Here is a 26008-nt window from a genome sequence, read left to right as displayed (position 1 = left end):
ACTCTGGTAAATATAACTCTGGTAACTATTAACTCTGGTACCTCTGGTAACTAGTAACTATTAACTCTCGTACCTCTGGCAACTAGTAACACTCGTAACTAGTAACTCTGGTACCTCTGGTAACACAATTAACTAGTACCTCTGGTAACTAGTAACTCTAGTAACTCTGGTAACGATTAACTCTGGTACCTCTGGCATCTAGTAACACTAGGAACTAGTAACTCTGGTACCTCTGGTAACACTATTAACTAGTAACTATAGTAACTCTGGTAACTATTAACTCTGGTACCTCTCTGAAATATAACTCTGGTAACTAGAAACTCTGGTACCTCTGGTAACTATTAACACTAGTAATTCTGGTAACTAGTAACTAGCAACTATTAACTCTGGTACCTCTGGTAACTAATAACTAGTAACTCCGGTAACTATTAACTCTGGTACCTCTGGTAACTCGTAACTCTAGTAACTCCGATAACTATTAACTCTGGTACCTCTGGTAACTAGTAACTCTAGTAACTCCGGTAACTATTAACTCTGGTACCTGTGGCAACTAGTAACTATGGTACCTCTGGTAACACTATTAACAAATAAATCTGGTAACTATAACTCTGGTACCTCCGGTAACGAGTAACTCTGGTAAATAGTAACTGGTACCTCTGGTAACACTATTCACTTTTGGGGGCGACCATGGCTCATGGGGTAGCGAGGGATCCCCCTTAAAGGGATCAATATAGTATAATACATTTTAAAAAGTACTGGTAACTATAACTCTGGTACCTCTGGTAAATATAACTCTGGTAACTAGAAACTCTGGTAGCTCTGGCAACTAGTAACTCTGGTAACTAGAAACTCTGGTACCTCTGGTAACTATTAACACTAGTAATTCTGGTAACTAGTAACTAGCAACTATTAACTCTGGTACCTCTGGTAACTAATAACTAGTAACTCCGGTAACTATTAACTCTGGTACCTCTGGTAACTCGTAACTCTAGTAACTCCGGTAACTATTAACTCTGGTACCTCTGGTAACTAGTAACTCTAGTAACTCCGGTAACTATTAACTCTGGTACCTGTGGCAACTAGTAACTATGGTACCTCTGGTAACACTATTAACAAATAAATCTGGTAACTATAACTCTGGTACCGCCGGTAACGAGTAACTCTGGTAAATAGTAACTGGTACCTCTGGTAACACTATTCACTTTTGGGGGCGACCATGGCTCATGGGGTAGCGAGGGATCCCCCTTAAAGGGATCAATATAGTATAATACATTTTAAAAGGTACTGGTAACTATAACTCTGGTACCTCTGGTAAATATAACTCTGGTAACTAGAAACTCTGGTAGCTCTGGCAACTAGTAACTCTGGTAACTAGAAACTGGTACCTCTGGCAACTAGTAACTCTGGTAACTAGAAGCTCTGGTACCTCTGGCAACTAGTAACTCTGGTAACTATTAACTCTGGTACCTCTGGCAACTAGTAACTCTGGTACCTCTGGTAAATATAACTCTGGTAACTATTAACTCTGGCAGCTATTAACACTAGTAACTCTGGTACCTCTGGTAACTATAACTCTGGTAACTAGAAACTCTGGTACCTCTGGTAACTAGTAACTCTGGTAACTATTAACTCTGGTACCTGTGGCAACTAGTAACTGGTACCTCTGATAACACTATTAGCTCGTAAATCTGGTAACTATAACTGGTAACTCTGGTAACTAGTACCTCTGGTAACACTATTCACTTTTGGGGGCGACCATGGCTCATGGGGTAGCGAGGGATCCCCCTTAAAGGGAGATCAATATAGTATAATACATTTAAAAAAATAACTGGTAACTAACTCTGGTACCTCTGGTAAATATAACTCTGGTAACTAGAAACTCTGGTACCTCTGGCAACTAGTAACTCTGGTAACTATAATCTCTGGTACCTCTGGCAACTAGTAACTCTGGTAACTATTAACTCTGGTACCTCTGGTAAATATAACTCTGACAACTATTAACACGAGTAAGTAGTAACTCTGGTAGCTCTGGTAACTATACCTCTGGTAACTAGTAACTCTGGTACCTCTGATAACTATAACTCGTAACTACAAACTCTGGTACCTCTGGTAACTAGTAACACTAGTAACTCTGGTAACTGGTCCCACTAGTAACTCTGGTAACTAGTAACTGGTAATTATAACTCTGGTAACATATATATGTATATGTATAACTGGGAACACTGGTAACTCTAAAACTTTAGTAACTCTAGAAACTATTAACTCTATTAACTCTATCAACTATATTAACTCTAGTAATTCTAGAAACTCTAGTTTTGAAAGGCGCTATATAAATGAAGTTTACTTTCATTCCTGCAGATCTTTGATGTGGCCTGGGATCCATTTCAGTCCAGCCGTCTGGTGAGCTGTGGAGTCAAACACATCAAGGTGAGACAGAGACTCAGTTTGCCGCATCATTTTGAATCAATTTAATAATTTAGCGCTTGATGAGTTGTTTGGTTTTTAACAAGGTCGTTTGTTTTTAGTTCTGGACTCTGTGTGGGAACGCTCTGACTCCGAAGAGAGGCATCTTTGGGAAGGCGGGTGACCTGCAGACCATCCTGTGTGTTTCTGCAGCCAAAGAGCAGCTGACTTACTCCGGAGCTCTGAACGGAGACGTCTACGTGTGGAGCGGGATCAGTCTGATCCGGACCGTACAGGCTGCACACGGGGTAAATACGTGGTTGAGTCTGGCCATGTTTTGAATTTCCCGATGGACAGTTGAGATGCAGCAAAGGACTGATGGGAAATGTGTTGTTTCTATGTAATGTGTTGTTCAGGCGGGGATCTTCAGCATGCACTCTTGTGAGGAAGGATTTGCCACGGGAGGACGAGATGGCTGCATCCGACTGTGGGACGTCGATTTCAAACCCATCACCAAGATTGACCTGAGAGAGGCCGAGCAGGGATACAAAGGTCTGAATTACACGTCTGTTACAAAGTCCTTTCAATGTATCTTTATAATTGAATAATTGATCAGACAGCGGCAAAGTGGATCCCGCCCGATCAACGCGAAAGTCTGTCGCCGACTTATTATGTAATGAAGTTACACCATTGGTCGGTCGAGTGCGGAGTTCCCCTATCGGCTGTTCCTCTTTAAAAATGAATTAGCACGTGCGGTCCTCAATCCAGCGTATTCACACAATGGCCATTTTGCTCTCGGTTAGTGTCAGGTGTGCTCCTTATTTCAGGTTTGTCGATCCGCAGCGTTTGCTGGAAGGCCGACAGGATCCTGGCGGGGACACAGGACAGCGAGATCTTCGAAGTCATGGTGCGAGAGCGCGACAAACCGGTTCTGCTGATGCAGGGTCACAGCGAGGGCGAGCTGTGGGCGCTGGACCTGCACCCTAAACAACCAGTCGCCGTCACGGGGAGCGACGACCGCTCTGTCAGGTTGGTCTGAACCCACCAATGCTGGCTTATCCCTGTCTAGACTGGGAAATGACTTGGGACTTACCTGTTTAGACAGGCACCTGACTTGGGACTTACCTTAGACAACCACTCTGTCAGGTTGGTCTGAACCCACCAATGCCGGCTTATCCTCTGAGTTCACCTCTCCCCTGTCTGTCTCTCAGGCTGTGGAGTCTTCCTGACCACACTCTGCTGGCTCGCTGTAACATGGAGGAATCTGTCCGCAGTGTTTCCTTCAACAATGATGGCTCTCAACTTGCTCTGGGCATGAAGGACGGATCGTTCACCGTGCTGCGTGTCAGGTGACCTCACTTGTTTAAAACCTCAGATTAAGGTGATTTAAATTTGTTAAGGAACTTGAGGTAATGAGCTTTTTTTTTCTTCAGGGACATGACAGAGGTCGTGCACATCAAGGACAGGAAGGAAGTAATACATGAGCTGAAGTTTTCACCCGACAGTTCCTTCCTGGCAGTGGGATCAAACGACGGGATGGTGGACGTGTACGCCGTCGCTCAGCGTTACAAGAAGATGGGCGAATGCAGCCGCTCGGCCTCCTTCATCACCCACCTGGATTGGTCGGTCGATAGCCGCTTCCTGCAGACTAACGACGGCGCCGGAGAGCGGCTCTTCTACAGGATGCCAGGTACCTTCAGACTCGGAGGCTCCGACACACGGAAACTCAAAGTGTTTACTTATTCAGTAAACTTTGTTTACTTTGGGACTTACCTGTCTAGACCTTTTGTCATCTCTCCGATACCCTTGACCTTTTGGCACCCTCCTGTCTCCTTCAGTGGGTAAACTGGTTCCTAAAGAGGAGGCGAAGGGGATCCACTGGATGACTTGGACGGGCGTCATCGGTCCAGAGGTGAACGGCATCTGGCCCAAATACTCCAATGTCACAAACGTGAACTCTGTGGACGCCAACTACAGCAGCGCCGTGCTGGTGACCGGAGACGACCTGGGCCTTCTCAAGCTCTTCAGATTCCCCTGCCTCAAGAAAGGCGGGTGTTTTTCCACGAACCTAGACACCCTTTTTACCCATTTTTAGCTTATGTCTTTTTTATTTCAGTCAGATCAGGGTATGAATTCATTTCTTCTTCCTCAAACAGGTGCCAAATTTAAGAAGTACATCGGTCACTCCGCCCACGTGACGAACGTCCGTTGGTCCAACGACCTGCAGTGGGTCGTCAGCACCGGCGGAGCCGACCACGCCGTCTTCCAGTGGAGGTTTCTGCCTGAGGGCGTCATGAACGGCGTCCTGGAGCCCCTCCTCCAAGGTAACACATTAGGTTAACCCACCTAGGACCAGAAGTTACCTGGAGTCCCTAAAATCAGATGTGTTTACTTCCTTTTGGCTCCATTTGTTGTCCCTAAATCACTATCTGTGACAGTATCGTTTGTTATCCTTACTAACTTAGTAACCCTTAACCATCTGCAAATTCTTATTTATGACTCTCTTAAATCGCCATTGTTATGCCAGAACTGCTATCTGTAAATAATAATTAAACACCAGGACACGATTTCTCTATTTTAAAGAGAAAATTTGTTATCCCTAGAATTTTATGATCTGTAAACACAAACAAAATAGTAAAAATTAGTTCCCATTTGTTATAACATCTGTAAAACCTCATCCAACATCTGTATTCTATAAACTCTTCATTCGTTGTACCTACACTTCTATTACCAACCACTATCTATGCACAATTTGTCTACTTATTTGTCCTCCCTAGATTACCATATAGCTCCAAAATCCCCACCAACACAAAATGATCATTATCCTTGATTGCAAATCGTTACATTACCATAACTCCACGACAGCGGCGGGCCGTGCATGTTATACCTGGGCCTTCAGTGCTGTCCTACTACCGTTGAATTACCGCCGAATAACCTCATTATGACGCCACAGCAACGGTTATCTGTTTCGTGTAAAAACCTCATATTCACATAACACTGCAAGATTTGACAAGTGAAATAAAATGTTACATGAAGCTCAACATGTACAAATACACTAACTGCAGAGTGCAGATACATGAATCCGTGCATGACTGGACGCTGCGTCATTAACGGACAATGCATATCGACAAAATCAATGTAATTAACACAATGACGAGAACAAACTCACAAGAACCAGTCACATATATATTTATATGACAACAAAGCATGACACATCAATCCAGCAACACTGCAGCGGATCCACACATTCCACCACACAAGAGCACGAGCCATTCAAATATTCATACAGATGAACAGTAGTAACGTTACTGCAGATGTAAACAAAGAAACACAGTTTGTCACTTACCGAATGCTGTTCACTTAAAGACCAACTCCATCCTCCTTTCTTTGTTAAAGAGTTACCACGGACCGGCCGCGGTCCAGGAGCTCTTTCCCTGCGGACGTGTTCGTTGAGTTGTAGATCCACTCGGGTTTCTCCAAAAGTTTTCAAAAGCACCGTAGTGTCCTGCCGTGCTATGGCGTCCTCAGGTTAGCGTAGCGTAGCTCCAAACACCAAGAGCTCAGTTCAAATGAAACACATTCAGCCATAACATGTGCAACGCTTCTCCGACGCTGTCAGCAAGAAATACCGTTCATACAAATCCTCTTCCTGCTGAGTCAGGCTGCCAGCTGAGGTTGACTGACCATTTCTTAATGTCCAGCTTTTCCTGAAATGTCTTTCTTGAGAAAGGCGTTCCTCCGCCAGTAACTCCGCCACTAAATCCGTTTCTCCTCCTTATTCAGCCATTGAGTGTTAAAAACACAAAGCTAGGTACAAAAATAAATAAACTACACCAAGCAAAACCCTAAAGATGTTCTAACTTCTTTCTTCTATCTTTCAATTTGAACTCTTACTCCTCCAACTAAGCTCTGCCAGTTCCTTAAATTTGACATTAGTCACGTGCTGACCAAGCATCTTTAACGCAGACGTACTTAGAGGCTACCTGGGTATGAAGAAGAAGAAGAAACCATTTTGCATTTGACCCATCCCTGTATGTAGGGAGCAATGGACTGCCATTGATCGGCGCCCGGGGAGCCGTTAGGGGTTCAGTGTATTGCTCAGGTCCACTTCGACACGTGACACGTCCCAGCCGGGGATCGAACCGGTTCCCAGACGACCCTCTTAACCCAGTGAGCCACGGTCGCCCCACTAGCAGTGGCACGTCAAAGAATACGCCCAACATGTCAAACTAAAGATCTGATTGGTTGAACACTGACAATCAACAACATCGTCCCCGTTCACTTAAAGTGCACATGATGCACGTGTGAGTCTGCAGGCCTCTGGCTCTGTTCTGCCTAGAGACACAGAGGTGAGATCTGATTGGATGAAAGCTCTACTTAAAACAAGCTGCACTGGAAGCAGAGCAACTGAGGAAGACATGAGCTGTTCAATGAGAACATGAGATAATGGAGAAATATGTTTATAAATTATAATACATGTAGTGCATTTAAGAACAATTATTAAATGATAAAATAGATATAACTTTGTGATTCTGTTTAGGCCAGCAGAGAAGGCTTAGCTGGCCCTGACGGCCCACCACTGGTACACGACCATTAGTGTCTTTAAATTATAAGTCGTCCATTTGGGGGGGGGGGGGGGGGGGGGTTATACATTCATAATGTTCAATTGAACATTTGTTAACCCTAAATCCCCACCCTTACAATTGTGTGTCATATTCAGTAAACACTGACTCACCATTTATTATGAGTATTATTGCATCTGTACACCTTATGTAGAACATATGTATGCGCTTAAACACCAGTTGTTTTTCCTACATTGCTGTTGGTTATCCCTTAAGAGCTCATTTGAAACTGCACACAGAAACAGAGATACATCTTCTCGGTTTACTGAAAAACTGAAATTTTAATTAGCGTGTAATTAATGAGGTATTTTCCCGGTGGGTGTGTTCAGAGGGTTACGCCGACTCCAACAGTGGAGAGTCGGACTCTGATGTGTCGGACGTCCCGGAGCTCGACTCGGACATCGAACAGGAAGCTCAGACCAGCTACGAACGTCAGGTGACCCAAAAACAAACCAGTAACAATTTGCAAACAACATGTCTGTCTGTCTGACTCACCTGTGTCTGTCTGCAGGTGTATAAGGAGGACCTGCCTCAGCTGAGGAACAAGCTGATTGGTTCCCTGAAGCGTCAGAAAGCTCCGGAGGAGGGGCTTCGTCTGCAGTTTGTTCACGGGTAAAAAACAACCTGTTGGGGTCTTTATTTTGGCGGTGCCGTTTCCTGCAGGTATCGGGGCTTTGACTGCCGTAACAACCTGTTGGGGTCTTTATTTTGGCGGTGCTGTTTCCTGCAGGTATCGGGGCTTTGACTGCCGTAACAACCTGTTGGGGTCTTTATTTTGGCGGTGCTGTTTCCTGCAGGTATCGGGGCTTTGACTGCCGTAACAACCTGTTCTACAGTCAGTCGGGGGAGGTGATCTACCACGTGGCCGCCGTCGCCGTCGTTTACAACCGGCTTCAGCACAGTCAGAGATTTTACCTCGGCCACGACGACGACATCCTCAGCCTCACCGTCCACCCGCTCAAAGACTACGTGGCCTCCGCACAGGTACGCCCCCACCAATCAGAGCTCAGCATGTTTCCGTCAGACTGACAGAGTGTTTCTGATTGGCTGTCCGTGGGTTCAGGTGGGCAGAGACCCGGCTGTCCACGTCTGGGACATCCAGACTCTGAAGTGTCTGTCTCTGCTAAAGGGACACCACAGCAGAGGGGTGTGTGCCCTGGAGTTCACAGGTACACTCACTGCACTGTGGACCATTTGGTATCCCTGAATCACCACATGCAATACATAAATCACCTGTATATCTTTCATCATTTGTTTCCCCCAAATCATCCTTTGTTATCCGTAAATCATCACATATACACCCTTTTATAAACTTTCAATTATATTATCCAATTATATAATCCCTAAATCAACAAGTGTTTGTATAGAACCAAGTCACTGTAAGTTACACTTTTGTGTGTCAGGTTTTGTTAATGCAGCTTCTAATGTCTCCATGTCTGTCTCTTGTAACTTTTTTTGTGTCTTCTTGTCACTTTATCTATCTTGTACCTTGTCTCTTTGTCACTTGCATCTTGTCTCATCGTATCTATCTGTCTCTTGTAACATGCCTCCATTTCTCTTGTATCTTTTCTTTGTCTCTTGTCTGTTTGTATACTGCCTCTTTCTCACTTGCATCTTGTGTCTCTCTGTCTCTTGTACATCTGTGTCTCTGTATATCTTGTATCTCTGTCTCTTGTATCTCTGTCTCTTGTGTCTCTGTCTTTGTGTCTCAGCGGACGGGAAGAGTTTGGTCTCGGTTGGAATTGATGAATTTCACTCCATCGTCATCTGGGACTGGAAGAAAGGAGAGAGACTGGCCAAGGCCAGGTACACCTGCACACCTGACAACTGCCTGTCTGCTTCACCTACAGATGTCATGTGGAGAGAGACCTGAACAAAACCTGACGCATTTATTTAGATACAACTGATATTCTGTTTGTTTGTTTGTGTGGACTCAAACCAACAGTGAATGTTTCTACTAACAAGTATCCTGATAGAGCTTCATTCAAACTCATCAATGAGCCTCACTGTTGTTCCTTCATCATCATCGTCACACTGTAGTTTATTCTGACAATCACACATACAGACACTCACCAGAACCAAATGTGGATTCATCCGCCGCTGAAAATAGTCCCAAATAAACACTATTTGCTCCTGTTGGTTTGATAAGAACTACAGTGAATTACTGATTCAAGTCTTCAGTAGGAACCAAAGAGCCACAGACAGGAAGTGAGACCAACATGTAATAAAATCTAGAATAACAGCAACACTTTGACCTTCTTCTCTGTCTCTTCAGGGGTCATAAAGACAAAACCTTCGTGGTGAAGAGTAACCCGTTCAGGATGGACAAATTGGTGACTGTCGGCATGAAACACATCAAGTTCTGGCAACATTCAGGTAATCTTCCTGTTCGTCGCTTACCTTTCACAATAAAAGCCCCAGACATGTCCACTGTGTAATGGATTACATGTGTTCAAACCTTTTAGGTGGCGGTCTGACGTTCAAACGGGGGATTTTCGGGAACCTGGGGAAGCAGGAGACGATGATGTCGGCGTGTTACGGTCGATCGGAGGACCTGGTCTTCTCTGGAGCCACCAACGGAGACGTTTACATCTGGAGAGACACCACGCTCATCAAGACCATCAAAGCCCACGACGGCCCCGTGTTCGCCATGTGCTCCCTGGACAAGGTAACACCTGGGTCACCTGGGTCACATGGGACAAGTCGTAAAATTACACAAAGTTGTATTATGAGGAAAATTTTTATTGAATGAGAAGAAGATTACAATTAAATATTAATATTATTATTAGTTAGATTACTTTGACACAAAAAGTGGATCATTGTAATCGTAGAAATTATTTGGCACTAGAATTTAAATTTTTTTGAAACATTAAGATAAAATATGATTATTGATCGGTGATGTTTGCCGTGTTGCGTTCACTGTTCAGGGTTTCGTGACGGGGGGGAAGGACGGTGTGGTGGAGCTCTGGGACGACATGTTCGAGAGGTGTTTGAAGACGTACGCCATCAAGAGAGCCGCTCTGTCTCCGTCCTCTAAAGGTATCGCTGTCTTTTCTTTTTCATGATGCTTTTATAACTCATGAGACTCCCGGGACGCCTGGTTAACCCGGGTCACCTGGGTCACCTGGGTCACTAATGGTCTGGTTTGTGTTGGGTGGTCGTGGATCAGGTCTGCTGCTGGAGGACAACCCGTCCATCAGAGCCATCACTCTGGGTCACGGTCACATCCTGCTGGGAACCAAGAACGGAGAAATCCTCGAGATTGACAAGAGCGGACCGATGACGCTGCTGGTTCAGGTCAGACGGGTTCTATTGACCTGATCACCTGATCACCTGACCAAATGTTGTCTGTGAGGCGTTTACTGACTGCAGGTGTTCATGTTGTGTTCAGGGTCACATGGAGGGGGAGGTGTGGGGTTTGGCAGCTCACCCTCTACTTCCTGTCTGCGCCACCGTCAGCGACGACAAAACTCTGAGGATCTGGGAGCTGTCAGCCAATCACCGCATGGTCGCTGTCCGCAAACTCAAGAAAGGTGAGAATATAAACCTGTTTAACACATGTGTTTTACACAGGTAACACACGCAGGCAACACACACTGTGCGTGTTACCTGTGTGTTTTACAATTCAATTCAATTCAATTTATTTTTGTACAGCCCAAAATCACAAATTACAAATTTGCCTCAGAGGGCTTTACAATATGTATGCAAGCCAGAGCCAGCCCTAACTATAAGCACTACCAAAGAGGAAAGTCTTAAGCTACTCTTACATGTGGTGAGTGTGTCGGCCCCCCGGACTGAAACGGGAAGCTGGTTCCACAGAAGAGGAGCTTGATAACTGAAGGCTCTGGCTCCCGTCCTACTTGTTAAGACTCTAGGAACCACAAGTAACCCTGAATCACTGGATCACAGCTCTCTAGTAGGGCAGTATGGTACTATAAGCTCTTTAAGATATGATGGAGCTGACCAGTTCGGGCTTTGTAGGTCAGTAAAAGGATTTTAAATTCTATTCTAGATTTTACAGGGAGCCAGTGCAGAGAAGCTCATACAGGAGTAATATGATCTCTCCTCTTAGTTCTTGTTAGTACACGAGCTGCAGCATTCTGGATCAGCTGGAGAGATTTAAGAGACTTATTAGAGCAGCCTGAAAATAAGGAATCACAGTAATCTAGTCTAGAGGTAACAAATGCATGAACTCATTTCTCTGCATCGCTTTGAGACAGGATGTGCCTGATTTTTGAAATATTACGTCGGTGAAAAAAGGCAGTCCTAGAAATAAGTTTTATCTGAGAGTTAAAAGACAAATCCTGATCAAAGGTAACTCCAAGATTCTTGACGGTGCTGCTGGATGCCAGTGCAATGCCATCTAGAGAAACTATATCATCAGATAACTGATGTCGGAGGTGTTCTGGGCCTCGTAGAATAACTTCAGTTTTGTCTGAGTTGAACATCAGGAAGTTGCAGGTCATCCAGGTTTTATGTCCTTAAGACACGCTTGCAGTTTAGCAAGCTGGTTGGTTTCGTCTGGTTTGATCGATATATATAATTGAGTATCATCTGCATAACAATGAACGGTTATAGAGTGTTTTCTGATAATATTGCCTAAAGGAAGCATATATAAGGTGAACAAGATTGGTCCAAGCACAGAACCTTGTGGAACTCCATAACTGACGTTGGTCTTCATCCAGGCTTCATCATTTACATAAACAAACTGAGATCGATCCGATAGATAGGATCCAAACTGTGTGTGTTACCTGTGTGTGTTTACCTGTGCTTGTTACCTGTGTGTGTGTGTGTGTGTGTGTGTGTTTACCTGTGCTTGTTACCTGTGTGTGTGTGTGTTTACCTGTGCTTGTTACCTGTGTGTGTGTGTGTGTGTGTGTGTGTGTGTTTACCTGTGCTTGTTACCTGTGTGTGTGTGTGTGTGTGTGTGTGTTTACCTGTGCTTGTTACCTGTGTGTGTGTGTTTACCTGTGCTTGTTACCTGTGTGTGTGTGTTTACCTGTGCTTGTTACCTGTGTGTGTGTGTGTGTGTGTTTACCTGTGCTTGTTACCTGTGTGTGTGTGTTTACCTGTGCTTGTTACCTGTGTGTGTGTGTTTACCTGTGCGTGTTACCTGTGTGTGTGTGTGTTTACCTGTGCTTGTTACCTGTGTGTGTGTGTTTACCTGTGCGTGTTACCTGTGTGTGTGTGTGTTTACCTGTGCTTGTTACCCATCAGGTGGGCGGTGCTGTGCCTTCTCTCCTGACGGTAAAGCTCTGGCCGTCGGTCTGAACGACGGAAGCTTCCTGGTGGTGAACGCCGACACGCTGGAGGACATGGTGACCTTCCACCACCGCAGGGAGCTCATCTCAGACGTCCGCTTCTCCCAAGGTACCTGAACTCAGCATAGAGGTGAGGATGAAGGTGATTGGTCCGTCTGTGATGAGGTCACATGAGCTCTGTGTGTTTTTAGATGGAGGGAAGTACCTGGCTGTGGCCTCCCACGACTCCTTTGTGGACATCTACAACGTCCTGACCAGCAAGAGAGTCGGCATCTGTAAAGGAGCCGGCAGCTTCATCGCACACATCGACTGGGACTCTCGAGGTGAACGCACTCAAAGATTAGCTCTTGAGGATAAATACACTTTTACATAGAAGAGACATAAAAACATACAACGGCGTATTAGACACAGAGCTGGAGGAGGGAGGCAATATTCAGAGACTCTCAGATGTCAAGAAACGACACGGCTTCACTTTGGATGGATCAACGTCTTCACACCACCGCCGGTAAACAGGAAACACCACAAAGAGCATCGTGAAGGATCATCATCATCATCTGTCCACTGTGTTTAGTTCCTGATGAAGAGTCTCCTCGTCCTCATCAGGCGGTTGTTTTGATGCTAAAATGGAGCTTCTGGGTTAAAATCATCAGTTTATGATGTTTACAGTAACAACATTTCTATCATTTGATCAGGTCGTCCACCTCAAACATGGCGTCATGAGGTTGGTTTAAGCTTGAGTTGTTTTTCTCATGAATTTAAGACTTTTATCTTGAAGCCTTTATTATTTAATATTACCCTCCTCCGGCTCCGTCATTTCTTTTTCTGTTTTTAACTTCAATGGTCCTGATGAAACATTGTGTCTCAGTCCTGTGATGCTTCATGGATGTCTGTCCTTCCTCAGGTAAACTGCTGCAGGTGAACACCGGAGCCAAAGAGCAGCTGTTCTTTGAGGCTCCACGAGGACGCCAACAGAACATCAGTGTGGTGGAGGTCAGTCTGTGTGGAATGATTCACATCAGGGTTGTTTATATATAATATAATAGATACACATTTGTATATTTGTGTGCTTTCCAGTTTGAGAAGCTGGACTGGGCGAGCTGGACGTCCGTTCTGGGTCCGACCTGTGAGGGAATATGGCCGACGCTCAGTGTCGTTAACGCCGCTTCGCTCACCAGAGATCGCAAACTGCTCGCTACCGGAGACGACTTCGGCTTCCTCAAACTGTTCAGCTTCCCGTCCAGAGTGAGAACCGTCTGATGATGCTTCTTTTATCGTGACTTCTTCTCTTTCTGACTTTTCCTCTGCTCTGACCCTCTCAGGGCCAGTTTGCCAGGTTTAAGAAGTACGTGGGTCACAGCACCAACGTGACCAACGTCCGCTGGTCCAACGATGATTCCGTGCTGCTGTCGTTGGGCGGAGCCGACACGGCGCTGATGATCTGGACCAGAGAGCTAGCCGGCCACAAAGAGAGCAAAGCTGTGGACAGCGAGGAGTCAGACGACGACACGGAGGAGGATGGAGGTAACGAGTCCACGGAGACTTTTATTCTGAAAATCTCCCCTCAGTGATCTCAGCCGTGGACTCGTCGTTGTGTTTTCAGGGTACGACAGCGATGTGGCTCGAGAGAAGGTGGTGGACTACGTCACCAAGATCTACTCTGCCAGCATCAGGAATATGTCAGGAACCAGACCTCACCTGCAGCTCAAAGAGCTACCTGTGGAGGAGAGGTGATCAGATGATGACTCTCACACACACACACAGTGCTTCACTATCTGAACTGGTTCTGAACCGATCTCCTCTTCAGGCCTCCTGTGAGTCGAGCTGCTCCGCTGCCCGATAAACTCCTGAAGAACAATGTGATGAAGAAGAAGAAGGTGGTGGAGGTCAGTCCGAACCACGTTTACACTGGCCGGTCCGCTGACATGTGACTTCACTTCAAACAGCTGATCGTATCTCGTTTTCAGGAGCTGGTGTTGGAGCACGTCTTCGGCTACAGAGGCTTCGACTGTCGCAACAACCTGCATTACCTCAATGACGGCGCTGAGATCATCTTCCACACCGCTGCTGCCGTGGTCGTCCAGAACCTGTCGGCCGGTCAGTTCAGCCCTCAGACCGGGCCTCTAATGGTAAATGTTGTTGATGATGACATCACACCACCTGCTTCCTGTCCTGACAGGAACCCAGAGTTTCTATCTGGAACACACTGACGACATCCTCTGTCTGACCGTCAATCAACACCCAAAGTACCAAAACGTCATCGCTACGGGACAGATTGGTGAGCAAGCAAAGCAACCACAAAGAGACTCGAAGCAACCACAAAGAGACTCAAAACAACCACAAAGAGACTCAAAACAACCACAAAGAGACTCAAAACAACCACAAAGACTCAAAGCAACCACAAAGAGACTCAAAACAACCACAAATAGACTCAAAGCAACCACAAAGAGACTCAAAACAACCACAAAGACTCAAAGCAACCACAAAGAGACTCAAAACAACCACAAATAGACTCAAAGCAACCACAAAGAGACTCAAAACAACCACAAATAGACTCAAAACGACCACAAAGAGACTCAAAACGACCACGAATAGACTCAAAACGACCACGGATAGACTCAAAACGACCACAAATAGACACAAAACGACCACAAATAGACTCCAAACAACCACAAATAGACACAAAACGACCACAAATAGACTCCAAACAACCACAAAGACTCAAAACAACCACAAAGAGACTCAAAACAACCACAAAGAGACTCAAAACAACCACAAATAGACTCAAAACAACCACAACGACTCAAAACAACCACAAAGAGACTCAAAACAACCACAAAGAGACTCAAAACAACCACAAAGAGACTCAAAACAACCACAAATAGACTCAAAACAACCACAAAGAGACTCAAAACAACCACAAATAGACTCAAAACAACCACAACGACTCAAAACAACCACAACTAGACTCAAAACAACTACAAATAGAATCAATGCTGTCTGTTCTCTTAGTGCCAGTCATTCAAAACAAAGCTGGTAAAGTATGTAGCCTAGAGAATTACAGGCCCATTGCTTTGGCCAGCGTCCTGTCAAAAGTCCTGGAAAGAATCCTGCTGGACAGAATACAGGACTTCATCACCTCCACAGATAACCAGTTGGGCTTCAAAGCCAAACATGGCACTGACTTGTGTATATATGCCTTAAAGGACATTGTAAACAAATACAGAGGTCAAAACTCATCAGTGTTGATGTGTTTCATTGATGCCTCCAAAGCTTTTGATCGTGTTAATCACAGTAAATTATTTTTTAAACTGAGCCAAAGAGGTGTCCCCACATATATAGTGAGAATTCTGGCTTACTGGTATGCGCACCAGAGTATGAGAGTAAAATGGGTAAAAGTGTGTCAGCCCCATTAGGGGTTAGCAATGGTGTCAGACAAGTTCTGTTTAATCTGTATATTGATGATCTGTCCAAGCATTGAAAGCCTGTAATCCTGGTGCATGATGGGTAATACTCTGGTTAATCACATCATGTCTGCAGATGATCTGGTGATCTTTAGTCCTTCTAGCGCTGGTCTTCAGCAGCTCCTCACTATATGTACTGTGTACGGTGTGGAACATGACATCAAACACAACGCCAGTAAGAGTGCTGTCCTGATCTGTAGAACTAAAGAGGACAAATGTCTAAACTTCCCTGACTTCAAATTGTCTGACAATAATCTTGGTGTCTGTAGTGAAGTCAAATATCTTGGTCATTTTTTAACAGAACACGTGTCTGATGATAACGACATTTCCAGGCAATGTGGTATGATGTCTGCACAACAAACAGTCTCTCACGTTAGTCTGGTGTGTGTACAGATGGAGTGAAGATGTCTCTGTTCAGAGCATATTGTACTCCACTCTACTGCACACTTGTGGTCAAACTACAGAATAAAGAGTTTACAGAGACTTCAAGTAGCGTTCAATGACGCCATGAGAATACTGTTAAAGAGAGCGAGATGGAGCAGTGCCAGTGTAATGTTTGTGGCTGCACGAGTCAACACTTTCCAAACTGTTTTAAGAAATCTCATGTACAAATTCATCTGTAGACTGAATGACTCTGTAAATGGGATCATACTTGTTTTAACCAACATACGGTTTAGCACCACACGCTACCAGTCCAGCTGTGGAGACATTGGTACAGCTGTCTCTTTGTAAGGCATTGCTAGGCCTATGTACTTTTATTGTTTGTGTCTGTCTTTTTATGTATCTGTCTGTATGGACCCCGAGTCTGAAATAAAGTTTATCTATCTATCTATCTATCTATCTATCAAAACAACCACAAATAGACTCAAAACAACCAAATAGACTCAAAACAACCACATAGAGATGATATTTTAGTTGTCTCGTCTGCTCCTGTTTTGAATTCTCTCTAGTTTAAGAATGGAACAGTATTTACAGAGTAGAGATACAAGCAGAGCTCACACTTTGTGTTTATACAGATAAACAGCCATGTTGTTCTGATGCATGATCGGACTGCTTTTTTGTCCATTTGCACTTCTTTTCTTTTCCACTGCTTCCTCATTGTCACCGCCTCACCTCATCACCAGGTGACATGGCTGACCTGCCAGGTAAGTGTGCTGTCACTCAGCATCACTAATCATCCACACAATTTATGTTGACATCCATGTGGAGAACTCAGTGTCTAACGTGTTGGTGTTGTGTGCTGTGTGCTGTCGGTGTGTAGAGGTTGAAGTGTCTGGTGAGTATCAGCAGTCAGGATCCCGTTCAGGTCTGGTTCATCTGTTTGTAGCTCCCCCCCCCCCCCCCCCCCCCCTGCACTGGACATTTTTTTTATAAACAAAGTCAGTCAAAGTCAAGTCAAAGTCAAAGTTCACTTTATTGTCAAAGTTTCCACGTGTTATGCATACAGAAAATTTGAAATGCCGTTTCTTGCAGTCCCACAGTGTGATATAGACATGAACATATAACATATAATAGAATAAAATAGAATAAAATAGAAAAGAAAAGTTAAGAACATAAGGGCCTAGATAAAGGATTAACAAGAAGCTAAGTACTATCTAAAGATCTATCTAAAGATATATATCAAACTATCTAAAGATATATATCAACACAGTCAACAGTAGTGCAGGTTATTATTGTCTTTAGTGCAAATATTTCTAGTGTAAGAGAATATTCCTTAAAGTATTTTTACAGTAGCAGCAGAGAATAAAAAGTGACTGGTGCTGGATGAGGGAAGGGTGTGTGAGGGGGAGTAGATGTCCTGGTATGTTCCATTTGAGGCAGTGGGGAAAGGTGGGTGGGAGGGAGGGTAGAGAGGTCAGGGGAGAGATGGCAGAGATGGCAGGGGGGAGAGAGGGGGAGCGAGAGGAGAGAGGGAGGGAGAGAGTTCAGCATCCTGACCGCCTGGTGGAAGAAGCTGTTCCTCAGCCGGGTAGAGCTCGAACGGAGACTGCGGAACCTTCTCCCTGAAGGCAGGAGGCTGAAGAGGCTGTTGGAGGGGTGGGTGGGGTCACCCGCAATGCCGAGTGCTTTGCGGGTGAGGCGGGTGTTGTAAATGTCCTGTAGTGTAGGGAGTGAGACTCCGATGATCCTCTGGGCAGAGTTCACAATGCGCTGCAGGCTCTTGCGGTTGGAGGCGGTGCAGCTTCCGAACCACAGCGTGATGCAGCTGCTGAGGATGCTCTCAGTGGCGCCTCGGTAGAATGAGAGCATGATGGGGGGGGGGGACTCCTGCTCGCTTGAGCTTCCTGATGAAGTACAGGCGTTGCTGGGCCTTCTTTGCCAGTGCAGTGGTGTTGCTGTTCCAGGTGAGGTCATCTGTGATTGTCACACCCAGGAATTTGGTGCTGCTCACCTGCTCCACAGCAGCACCATTGATGGTCAGAGGGAGGGGGGGTTGGGAGTGGGTTCTCCTGAAGTCAACAACAATCTCCTTTGTTTTCCCCACATTGAGGAAGAGATTGTTATTTTGGCACCAACGGACCAGCTGGTTCACTTCCTTCCTGTAGTTAGTCTCATCGTTGTGGCTGATGAGACCTACCACGGTAGTGTCGTCAGCGAACTTCACGATGTGGTTGGAGCTGTAGTTGGGTTTACAGTCATGGGTCAGCAGGGTGAAGAGAAGGGGGCTGAGCACACAACCTTGGGGGGCCCCCGTACTCAGTGTTAGTGTGTTCGAAGTGTTGTTGTTGACCCGAACAGCTTGTGGTCTCTCTGTGAGGAAGTCCAACAACCAGTTGCAGAGAGAGGGGCTGAGGCCCAGGTCTGTAAGTTTACACACAAGCTGCTGGGGGATGATTGTATTGAATGCTGAGCTGAAATCTATGAACAGCATTCTGACGTAGGAGTTCTTAGTGTCCAGGTGTGTGAGGGCTGGGTGTAGAGCGGAGGTGATTGCATCCTCTGTGGACCGTTTGGTTCGGTAAGCAAACTGAAACGGGTCCAGGGAGGGAGGAAGGGTGGATTTGATCTGCTTCATGACCAACCTTTCGAAGCACTTCATGATGGTAGAAGTCAATGCGACGGGGCGGTAGTCGTTGAAGCAGACTGGAGATGACTTCTTCGGCACAGGAATGATGGTGGTTTCCTTGAAGCACGTGGGAACAACAGCCTGGCTCAGGGAGGTGTTAAAGATGTCGGTGAGGACATCCGTGAGCTCAAACAAGACTTGAAGCTACTGAAACACTGGAAGTGCTTTGAGCCGACCAGCAGCTATTTACTATCTCAGCTGATGGTTGTTCAACAGAAACCACAGCGAGGGAAATGTGAAAGTTCATTCTTTAAACAAATTTTGGAAAACTGGTTGAAATAATGTTGCACTAGCAATAAGGAAAACAAGACTGTAAAGCCTCTTTGATGCTGTCCTAAAGGGGAAATTCACGGAATATTTCCACATGTCGCTCAGGACTTAATTTTGAATCTGAAAACATTAGTGTGGATCGTTAACCTTTTTGCAAACAGTGTTTTCAAATGTGTCCATTTTAGAGTGAGCATGGCAGTAGAGAGACTAAAGCCTTACTTAGCGGCTCTTATTAGCATGCTAAGGTAGCCGCGTGGCGAGACTGGGATTCAGTCTTATTAACTTCTACAGCCGTGATCACATGGGACCATGAACATCTACAGTAAATGTATATGTTCATGGTCCCCAGAGGACGAATCCAATGATTTATTTATACAGTACAATTTAAAAAAATAACCACAAAATGAAATATAAAACTATATTGTGGGGACTAAAAAATAATGTAGACTGTTCTGGAAAAAAGGTCTGATCACCTTCGGAGGAGAACCTGAGGAATCAAATGGATGTCGAAGAGGAATTACAGAGATTTAGAGATTGAAAAAAAAGCAAAAGCCATTTCAGGTGAAACACCAGAGGCCCTAAACTGGAGCCTTGGGGTGTCCCACCAGAGATTAACAGAAGAGTCGCAGCTGATACGAATCCATCTGTCAAAGCTCCAAACATCCAAAGTAAGTTTTAGTAGTCTGCTGCTGCAACTTTACTACCTTTTGGTCTGGATTTGTTTTGTTTGCGCCGACTCAGCCGATCGTCCCAAAAAACACAACTTGTCTCAATCTGCGCTGACTTAAAGGAACTCCTGTGTGATTGTGGCTGAAGGAGTTGATAGTGTTTGCTCTAAATGTTTGCTTACACGGTGAAAGTGAAAAAGAAGCAGTTTGTATTTTTCCCCAAACCCTGAATCCAAAACAGTCTCTTATACCAGATTTCCTCTGTTAAACCAGATAAATGTCCAGTTCCATACATCTCCTCCCTCAACTCCTGATTCTTAGCCTGTTCTCCCTGATACTCTCCACTCCTCACTTCCTTTGGTTCCATTTCCTTACCTCCTCAGTCCATTGTTTACTTTATTCTTTAGTGTTTTGCCTCCTTAATTTCATGGCTCTTTGATTCCTTTGTTCCCCGATTCCTTGGTCCATCAACTCCTTGATTCCATGATTCTCTGTGTCTCTGTTCTTTGGTTCCTTGGTTCCCTTACTACCCTAAGTACTTGATTCCTTAGGTTCCCCAGGTTCCTGTCTGTACATAACCTTGTTTTCTTATAGCTGTGCCTTGTGTGTTGCTTCCACAGTGCCTGGGAACCTCTAGTCCTTTGCTCCTTGATACTGTGGGTCTTAGGTTGCTTGGTTCTACTGTTCTTTGAATCCTTGGTTCCACAGTTTCAAGGATCCACATCTAAGGAGATGCATAATTTCCATGGTTCCTTGGTACCACAGTTCTTGGGATCCTTGGTTCCTTGATACTGTGGTTCCTCAGCTTCCTTACTATCTTAATTACTAAGGACTTTAAACGTAATGCTTGATAAAGTTATTTTAAAGCTAACGCCCCCGATAAAGCCAATTTAACCTTAAGACTTGATAAAGCTAACGGCCCTGATGATCTTGGTTCTCTTTATTAGATTAATAATTGATTAATCAAAGTAATAATTGACAGAATAGTTGACTATTAACATAGTTGTTAGGTATTTTGGTTCTTTGACTCCTGGGCTACCATAGTACCTCAGGTCCCTGGTGCTATAGTTCCTTGGTCCATTGATACTGTGGTTTTCAGGTTCCTAAGTGCTATGGTTCCAGGGCTACCTCACTACCTTAGGTCCCTGGTTCTACAGTTACTTGGCCCATTGATACTGTGGTTCTTTGGTTCATAAGTGCTATGGTTCCAGGGCTTCCTTACTGCCTTAGGCCCTCTGGTCCACAGTTCCTTGGATCCTTAGACCATGGGTGTCTCGTTGCCTTAGTTTTGTGGCTCCTCAGCTCTTTTGGTTCCGACATTTGTCTTTTCCTCTATCAGGCCTCGCTCCATCCATCCACGTTTGGGATGCCATGACCAAGCAGACGTTGTCCATCCTCCGCTGTTCCCACGCTAAAGGTGTCGGCTACGTTAACTTCAGCGCCACAGGAAAGCTGCTGCTGTCGGTGGGAGTGGAGCTTGAACACACCATCACAGTGTGGAGGTGGCAGGAAGGTACAACGTCCTTTATTCGTTTTTAGGAGCGGCTGCGGTTCAGGAAGGTAGAACGGTCGTCCATTAAGATCCAAGAACATACTGAGCCCCAGTAAAGGGGAATGCTTTGAGTGGTTTATGATTATGCCATAGAGACGTATTGACTTGGAATGTGACCTTTGACCGTCTCTGCCAGGCACCAAGGTGACTTGTAAAGGTGGCCACGCCGAGCGGATCTTCGTGGTGGAGTTCAGACCGGACTCTGACACCCAGTTTGTGTCAGTGGGAATCAAACACATCAAGTTCTGGACTCTGGTTGGAGGTTCGCTCGTTTACAAGAAAGGCGTGATCGGCTCGGTGGAGGACGGCCGCATGCAGACCATGCTGTCTGTCGCCTTCGGTGCTGTAAGATCAGAACCGTGGAGCTCTGACTCACCTTCTAAAATAAGATGCATGAACCTGTGTTAAGTCAGTGATTTGTCTCCAGGGCAACCTGACGTTCACCGGCGCGATAAACGGAGACGTTTATGTTTGGAGGGAGCACTTCCTGGTCCGAGTGGTGGCGAAGGCGCACAGCGGTCCAGTCTTCACCATGTACACCACCCTGAGGGACGGACTCATCGTCACCGGAGGGAAGGAAAGGCCGTGAGTACCCGAGAATCAACATGCTTTTATCCCAGCTACAGTTAGAAACTGTAATCCACCACACTCTAGGTCACAATTAGTCTATTTACATCCTGGTTCTTGTTGTTCTCACACCTGTATCATAACAATAACAGTGCCTCTGGTGGGTTCAGCAAAGGTCCGAGTTCCAGGTGACGGACCGGACAAACTGTGGCTCTTGACTCCTGTGATGGTTTAAAGATGATCAGAGAGAACTGTGGCAGGACTTATGGACATGAGGGCCAACTCTTGGTCTCAGATGAAAGACGAGACAATTGGTTCTTTCCTGACTCCCATATTTGGTTCATGAAGCAGGAATAGGTTACACCCGGACCAAATCCTGAAGTCAAGACTTGGGGGTGCAGTTGGTTTTAGTTCATCTGGATCCACAATAGCTGAGGCAGCTGATGTTCCTGGCCCTTTGAATGTGATACATAGGGGAAGCAGTGCATTAAGAACGATTAAAAGAAAGCCATGATATGTCTGTTTGTTGCATATGACAGGACTAAAGAGGGCGGTGCTGTCAAGCTGTGGGATCAGGAGATGAAGCGCTGCAGAGCGTTTCAGCTGGAGACCGGCCAGCCGGTGGAGAACGTCCGATCCGTCTGCAGAGGGAAGGTACGAGGCTCATCAGATCACATTTAGAAAGCTCTGATGCAGCATAAATGCAAACCTTTAATGACTCTTTTTGTCCCTGGTCCAGGGTAAAATCCTGGTGGGCACCAAAGATGGCGAGATCATAGAGGTTGGAGAAAAGAACGCCGCCTCCAACACCATGATCAACGGACACACTCAGGGAGGCATCTGGGGTTTGGCAACTCATCCTTTCAAAGACGTCTTCATCTCCGCCAGCGATGACGGCACCATCCGAATATGGGACCTGGCTGATAAGGTAGCGGGCCTGAAGACTGGGATTGAGGATGTGGGTTCAACCTTTTAACTACTCATTTGTTCTGTTTTCTGTGTGTTAGAAACTTCTGAACAAGGTGAGTTTGGGCCACCCTGCCAAGTGTACCTCCTACAGTCCCAACGGAGAGATGGTTTCCATCGGTATGGAGAACGGAGAGTTCATAGTCCTGCTGGTCAACTCCCTCACCGTCTGGGGCAAGAAGAGAGACCGCAGCATCGCCATCCAGGACATACGGTACAACTTCAGTCTTCAACAGATATCATGTCTTTAACACCTCTATGTTGAACCTTAATCAACTGCACATATTTTTGGGGGTCTTCTTGTGGTTCAGGTTTAGTCCAGACAACCGATTCTTGGCGGTGGGTTCAGTTGAGAGTGCTGTGGATTTCTACGACCTTTCTCTGGGACCGTCTCTTAACAGGATTGGCTATTGTAAGGACATCCCTGGCTCCGTAATCCAGATCGACTTCTCGGCTGACAGCAAACATATCCAGGTTAAAAAAGACAAAAAAACCCAAGTTAACTGGTTTAGTTTAGTCAGGCGCAAATGTAGGTTTGGTGCTCCTTGTTATATGGTGCAGATGCTTATATCAGTGAACTGACTAAAACGTGAAATCCTTCATTTCCACCCCAGGTGTCCACCAGCACCTACACTCGACAGGTGCATGAAGTTCCCTCAGGAAAGATTGTCACAGAGCAGTCTGTATTTGAGAGGATCACCTGGGCTACCTGGACCAGGTGAGGCTGACTGGAGATAAAAAAATCAATGGGTCTCAGATGCTCTAACATACTGTGAGATGTGTTAAGTTCAGGGAACATGCTCTATGGTGTCATCCTGTTGGGTCTAAGGAACATACTGAAGAGCTTAGTTACTTTTGTTTTCTCAGCATCCTCGGTGACGAGGTTCTTGGAGTTTGGCCTCGTAACACAGAGAAGGCCGACGTTAACTGTGCTTGTGTTTCTCACGCCGGCCTCAACCTGGTGACCGGAGACGACTTCGGCCTCATCAAGCTCTTTGACTTCCCATGCTCTGACAAATTTGTAAGTTTAGCGTCGGTAATGACGATGAAATCTCGTCTTTGGGTTCACTTCATCGACCTCTTCGTACTTAACCTTCTGGTTTTTACCTCACAGGCGAAACACAAGCGCTACTTCGGTCACTCCGCTCACATCACAAACGTTCGCTTCTCCTGCGACGATAAGTTCGTCATCAGCGCCGGTGGCAGCGACTGCAGGTGAGATAGTTCAGAGAAAATACCTGAATAGTGTCCAATCAGGACCAATCAGAAGAGCTCTTTGTGTGTATTATTTATTTATTACAAACACACAGTAAAGAGCAGAAGAATAAACTGCTTCTAAGACACAAAAGAGGTTTTTACACTCACCGATGAAACGTTCCTAAATTCTAAAAATCTAAAATGAAATTGTTTTTCTGGATGGAACCCTCAAATATATAGGAACACAGGGCACGTTAGTGCACGTTAGTTCACGTTGGTGCACGTTGGTTCACGTTAGTTAGCCTCGTTAGCTGCTAGCCGCTGGCTGTCACCATGTTGAGAGCCATGCGGAGACAATCGCTGTGCTCTGGGATAAATCATGTAACATTTATTGTGAAATAAACCTATTTCTCTGTTTCTTCCCTGCAGTTTATTTGTGTGGAAATGTCAGTGAAATCCTCCATCTTCCTCCTCCTGTGATGCTGCAGTCTGCTGACTCTTCAGCTCTTTTAACTTGAAAACCACACGGGACAGGAAGGGACATCACAGGGGATCAAACCTGTGATGGTACTGTATGTTATTGTGACGTAGTTCTTCTTTATATTTCAGGTTCTCTGTGTTGTTAAATGGTGTTTGTTTGTCAGAATGTGCCTTTTTAACTCTGACCAAACATTTGATAAAACTTTATTTATAATCGTGGTGCTATGGAACGTGATCATTTCGGGCTTTTTACAGATGTGTTGTTTTTATGTTGTCTGATGATGATGAAGATGGTCTATGTTCCTGCACTGAGTTCTGAAATGAAGTAGAACAAATAGAAGAAAGATGGATCTTAGTTTGATCCCAGTAAAAAAAAAAAGTAATTCTACCTCAAAAACAACAAAGTGAAACTTTTTAAAGGTATTCAAATTAGAATTCATTGAGCAGAACAGAGACATGGGAACCTTTTCTGTCCACATGGTGGCGCTGTGTTCTCTCTGAGAACCGTAGAAATATCACTTTAAAGAAACTGAACACTGCTTTTCAACGTCTGAACGAGGATTTAAAGAGAAATACCACCCAGAATGCTTTGTTATTTACCTTATGATCCTCAGTTCTGTAAGGAACTGTTCTGTGTGGAACTGTTCTGTGTGGAACTGTTCTGTGAGGAGGTGTTCTATAATATGAAAACTGTTTTGTAGCTCAAGTTTACAGAACAATGTTTATTTTTGTAGAGCTTCATTTAACGAAAGAATATAAATACTCATATTTAGAAGAAGTACATAGAAGTTAACCAGGGAAAAGGTTTGAGAACCACAGGTTCTCTAGAGAACCAACAGCCTCAGTCAGAACAGAAACTGTATTTAAGAGTTTGATAAATTAGAGTTAAGAATCATTGAGTGTCGTCCTAATAAATTATAGCACAAAGATTAATGTTGGTACAGGTGACAGTACTTTATTGAAGAAACATGAGCTCACCTTTAGTACTTGTGGAGTTCCACAGGGTTCCGTGTTGGGTCCCTTGTTATTTCACGTGAACAGACTTTACCCATGGACGTTAGACACCTGAACGTCTCACGCATAGTTCGAACTGAAGGTAACTGTTCTACAAGAAACTGTTCTTTCAGGATAAGGAGCTGTTCTGCAAGGAGCTGTTCTTCAAGGAGCTGTTCTTCAAGGATAGGAGCTGTTCTTTAAGGATAAGGAACTGTTCTGTAAGGAGCTGTTCTTTAAGGAACTGTTTGTTATTAGAGAGACTTTATTACCGTCAAGGATTTTCCCCCAGAGATGTGATTCTGGTGCTTCTGGTTCTGTGTGATTTATTTTGTAAAACGAAAGATGTTCAATGTTATTGTGAGTGTTTTTAGATAATCTGGATGTTGAGCTTCGTTTACGACGCTGTAACTTTTGTTTTCATTGAAAAATGTACAAATGGTATAAACACACATTAATATAACTTTATTAATAACAACAAACAATAACTATTGACAGTTA

General features: G+C 44.9%; 1 protein-coding gene across 2 annotated transcripts in view; it reads left to right on the top strand.

Moving 5' to 3' along the window:
- Nucleotides 1-26008, top strand: part of LOC306784690 (echinoderm microtubule-associated protein-like 6) — a gene marked incomplete at its 5' end in the record, with an annotated part of 40023 nt that extends 14015 nt beyond the window's left edge. Inside the window, 39 exons of one of the 2 annotated variants that reach the window (XM_079278777.1) lie at nucleotides 2359-2427; nucleotides 2526-2711; nucleotides 2820-2955; nucleotides 3231-3432; nucleotides 3615-3752; nucleotides 3837-4093; nucleotides 4242-4451; nucleotides 4560-4727; nucleotides 7355-7461; nucleotides 7537-7637; nucleotides 7823-8009; nucleotides 8089-8194; nucleotides 8738-8831; nucleotides 9301-9401; nucleotides 9491-9693; nucleotides 9953-10064; nucleotides 10195-10322; nucleotides 10417-10558; nucleotides 12243-12395; nucleotides 12478-12609; nucleotides 13188-13276; nucleotides 13361-13528; nucleotides 13606-13807; nucleotides 13887-14013; nucleotides 14091-14169; nucleotides 14251-14380; nucleotides 14463-14561; nucleotides 16872-16892; nucleotides 21092-21265; nucleotides 21441-21649; nucleotides 21732-21889; nucleotides 22411-22525; nucleotides 22611-22799; nucleotides 22879-23051; nucleotides 23149-23311; nucleotides 23452-23555; nucleotides 23705-23858; nucleotides 23952-24052; nucleotides 24464-26008. In XM_079278777.1, the coding sequence (XP_079134903.1) occupies nucleotides 2359-2427; nucleotides 2526-2711; nucleotides 2820-2955; nucleotides 3231-3432; nucleotides 3615-3752; nucleotides 3837-4093; nucleotides 4242-4451; nucleotides 4560-4727; nucleotides 7355-7461; nucleotides 7537-7637; nucleotides 7823-8009; nucleotides 8089-8194; nucleotides 8738-8831; nucleotides 9301-9401; nucleotides 9491-9693; nucleotides 9953-10064; nucleotides 10195-10322; nucleotides 10417-10558; nucleotides 12243-12395; nucleotides 12478-12609; nucleotides 13188-13276; nucleotides 13361-13528; nucleotides 13606-13807; nucleotides 13887-14013; nucleotides 14091-14169; nucleotides 14251-14380; nucleotides 14463-14561; nucleotides 16872-16892; nucleotides 21092-21265; nucleotides 21441-21649; nucleotides 21732-21889; nucleotides 22411-22525; nucleotides 22611-22799; nucleotides 22879-23051; nucleotides 23149-23311; nucleotides 23452-23555; nucleotides 23705-23858; nucleotides 23952-24052; nucleotides 24464-24488 (5412 nt within the window). In that variant the 3' untranslated portion in view covers nucleotides 24489-26008. Of the gene's footprint in view, nucleotides 1-2358; nucleotides 2428-2525; nucleotides 2712-2819; nucleotides 2956-3230; nucleotides 3433-3614; nucleotides 3753-3836; nucleotides 4094-4241; nucleotides 4452-4559; nucleotides 4728-7354; nucleotides 7462-7536; nucleotides 7638-7822; nucleotides 8010-8088; nucleotides 8195-8737; nucleotides 8832-9300; nucleotides 9402-9490; nucleotides 9694-9952; nucleotides 10065-10194; nucleotides 10323-10416; nucleotides 10559-12242; nucleotides 12396-12477; nucleotides 12610-13187; nucleotides 13277-13360; nucleotides 13529-13605; nucleotides 13808-13886; nucleotides 14014-14090; nucleotides 14170-14250; nucleotides 14381-14462; nucleotides 14598-16871; nucleotides 16893-21091; nucleotides 21266-21440; nucleotides 21650-21731; nucleotides 21890-22410; nucleotides 22526-22610; nucleotides 22800-22878; nucleotides 23052-23148; nucleotides 23312-23451; nucleotides 23556-23704; nucleotides 23859-23951; nucleotides 24053-24463 lie in introns of both variants that reach the window. The other variant, XM_079278776.1, reaches the window with a different exon arrangement.

Source organism: Melanostigma gelatinosum (genome assembly GCF_949748355.1).
Source record: "Melanostigma gelatinosum genome assembly, chromosome: 11".
Lineage (NCBI taxonomy): Eukaryota > Metazoa > Chordata > Actinopteri > Perciformes > Zoarcidae > Melanostigma > Melanostigma gelatinosum.
This window is presented reverse-complemented; position numbering and strand designations above follow the sequence as displayed.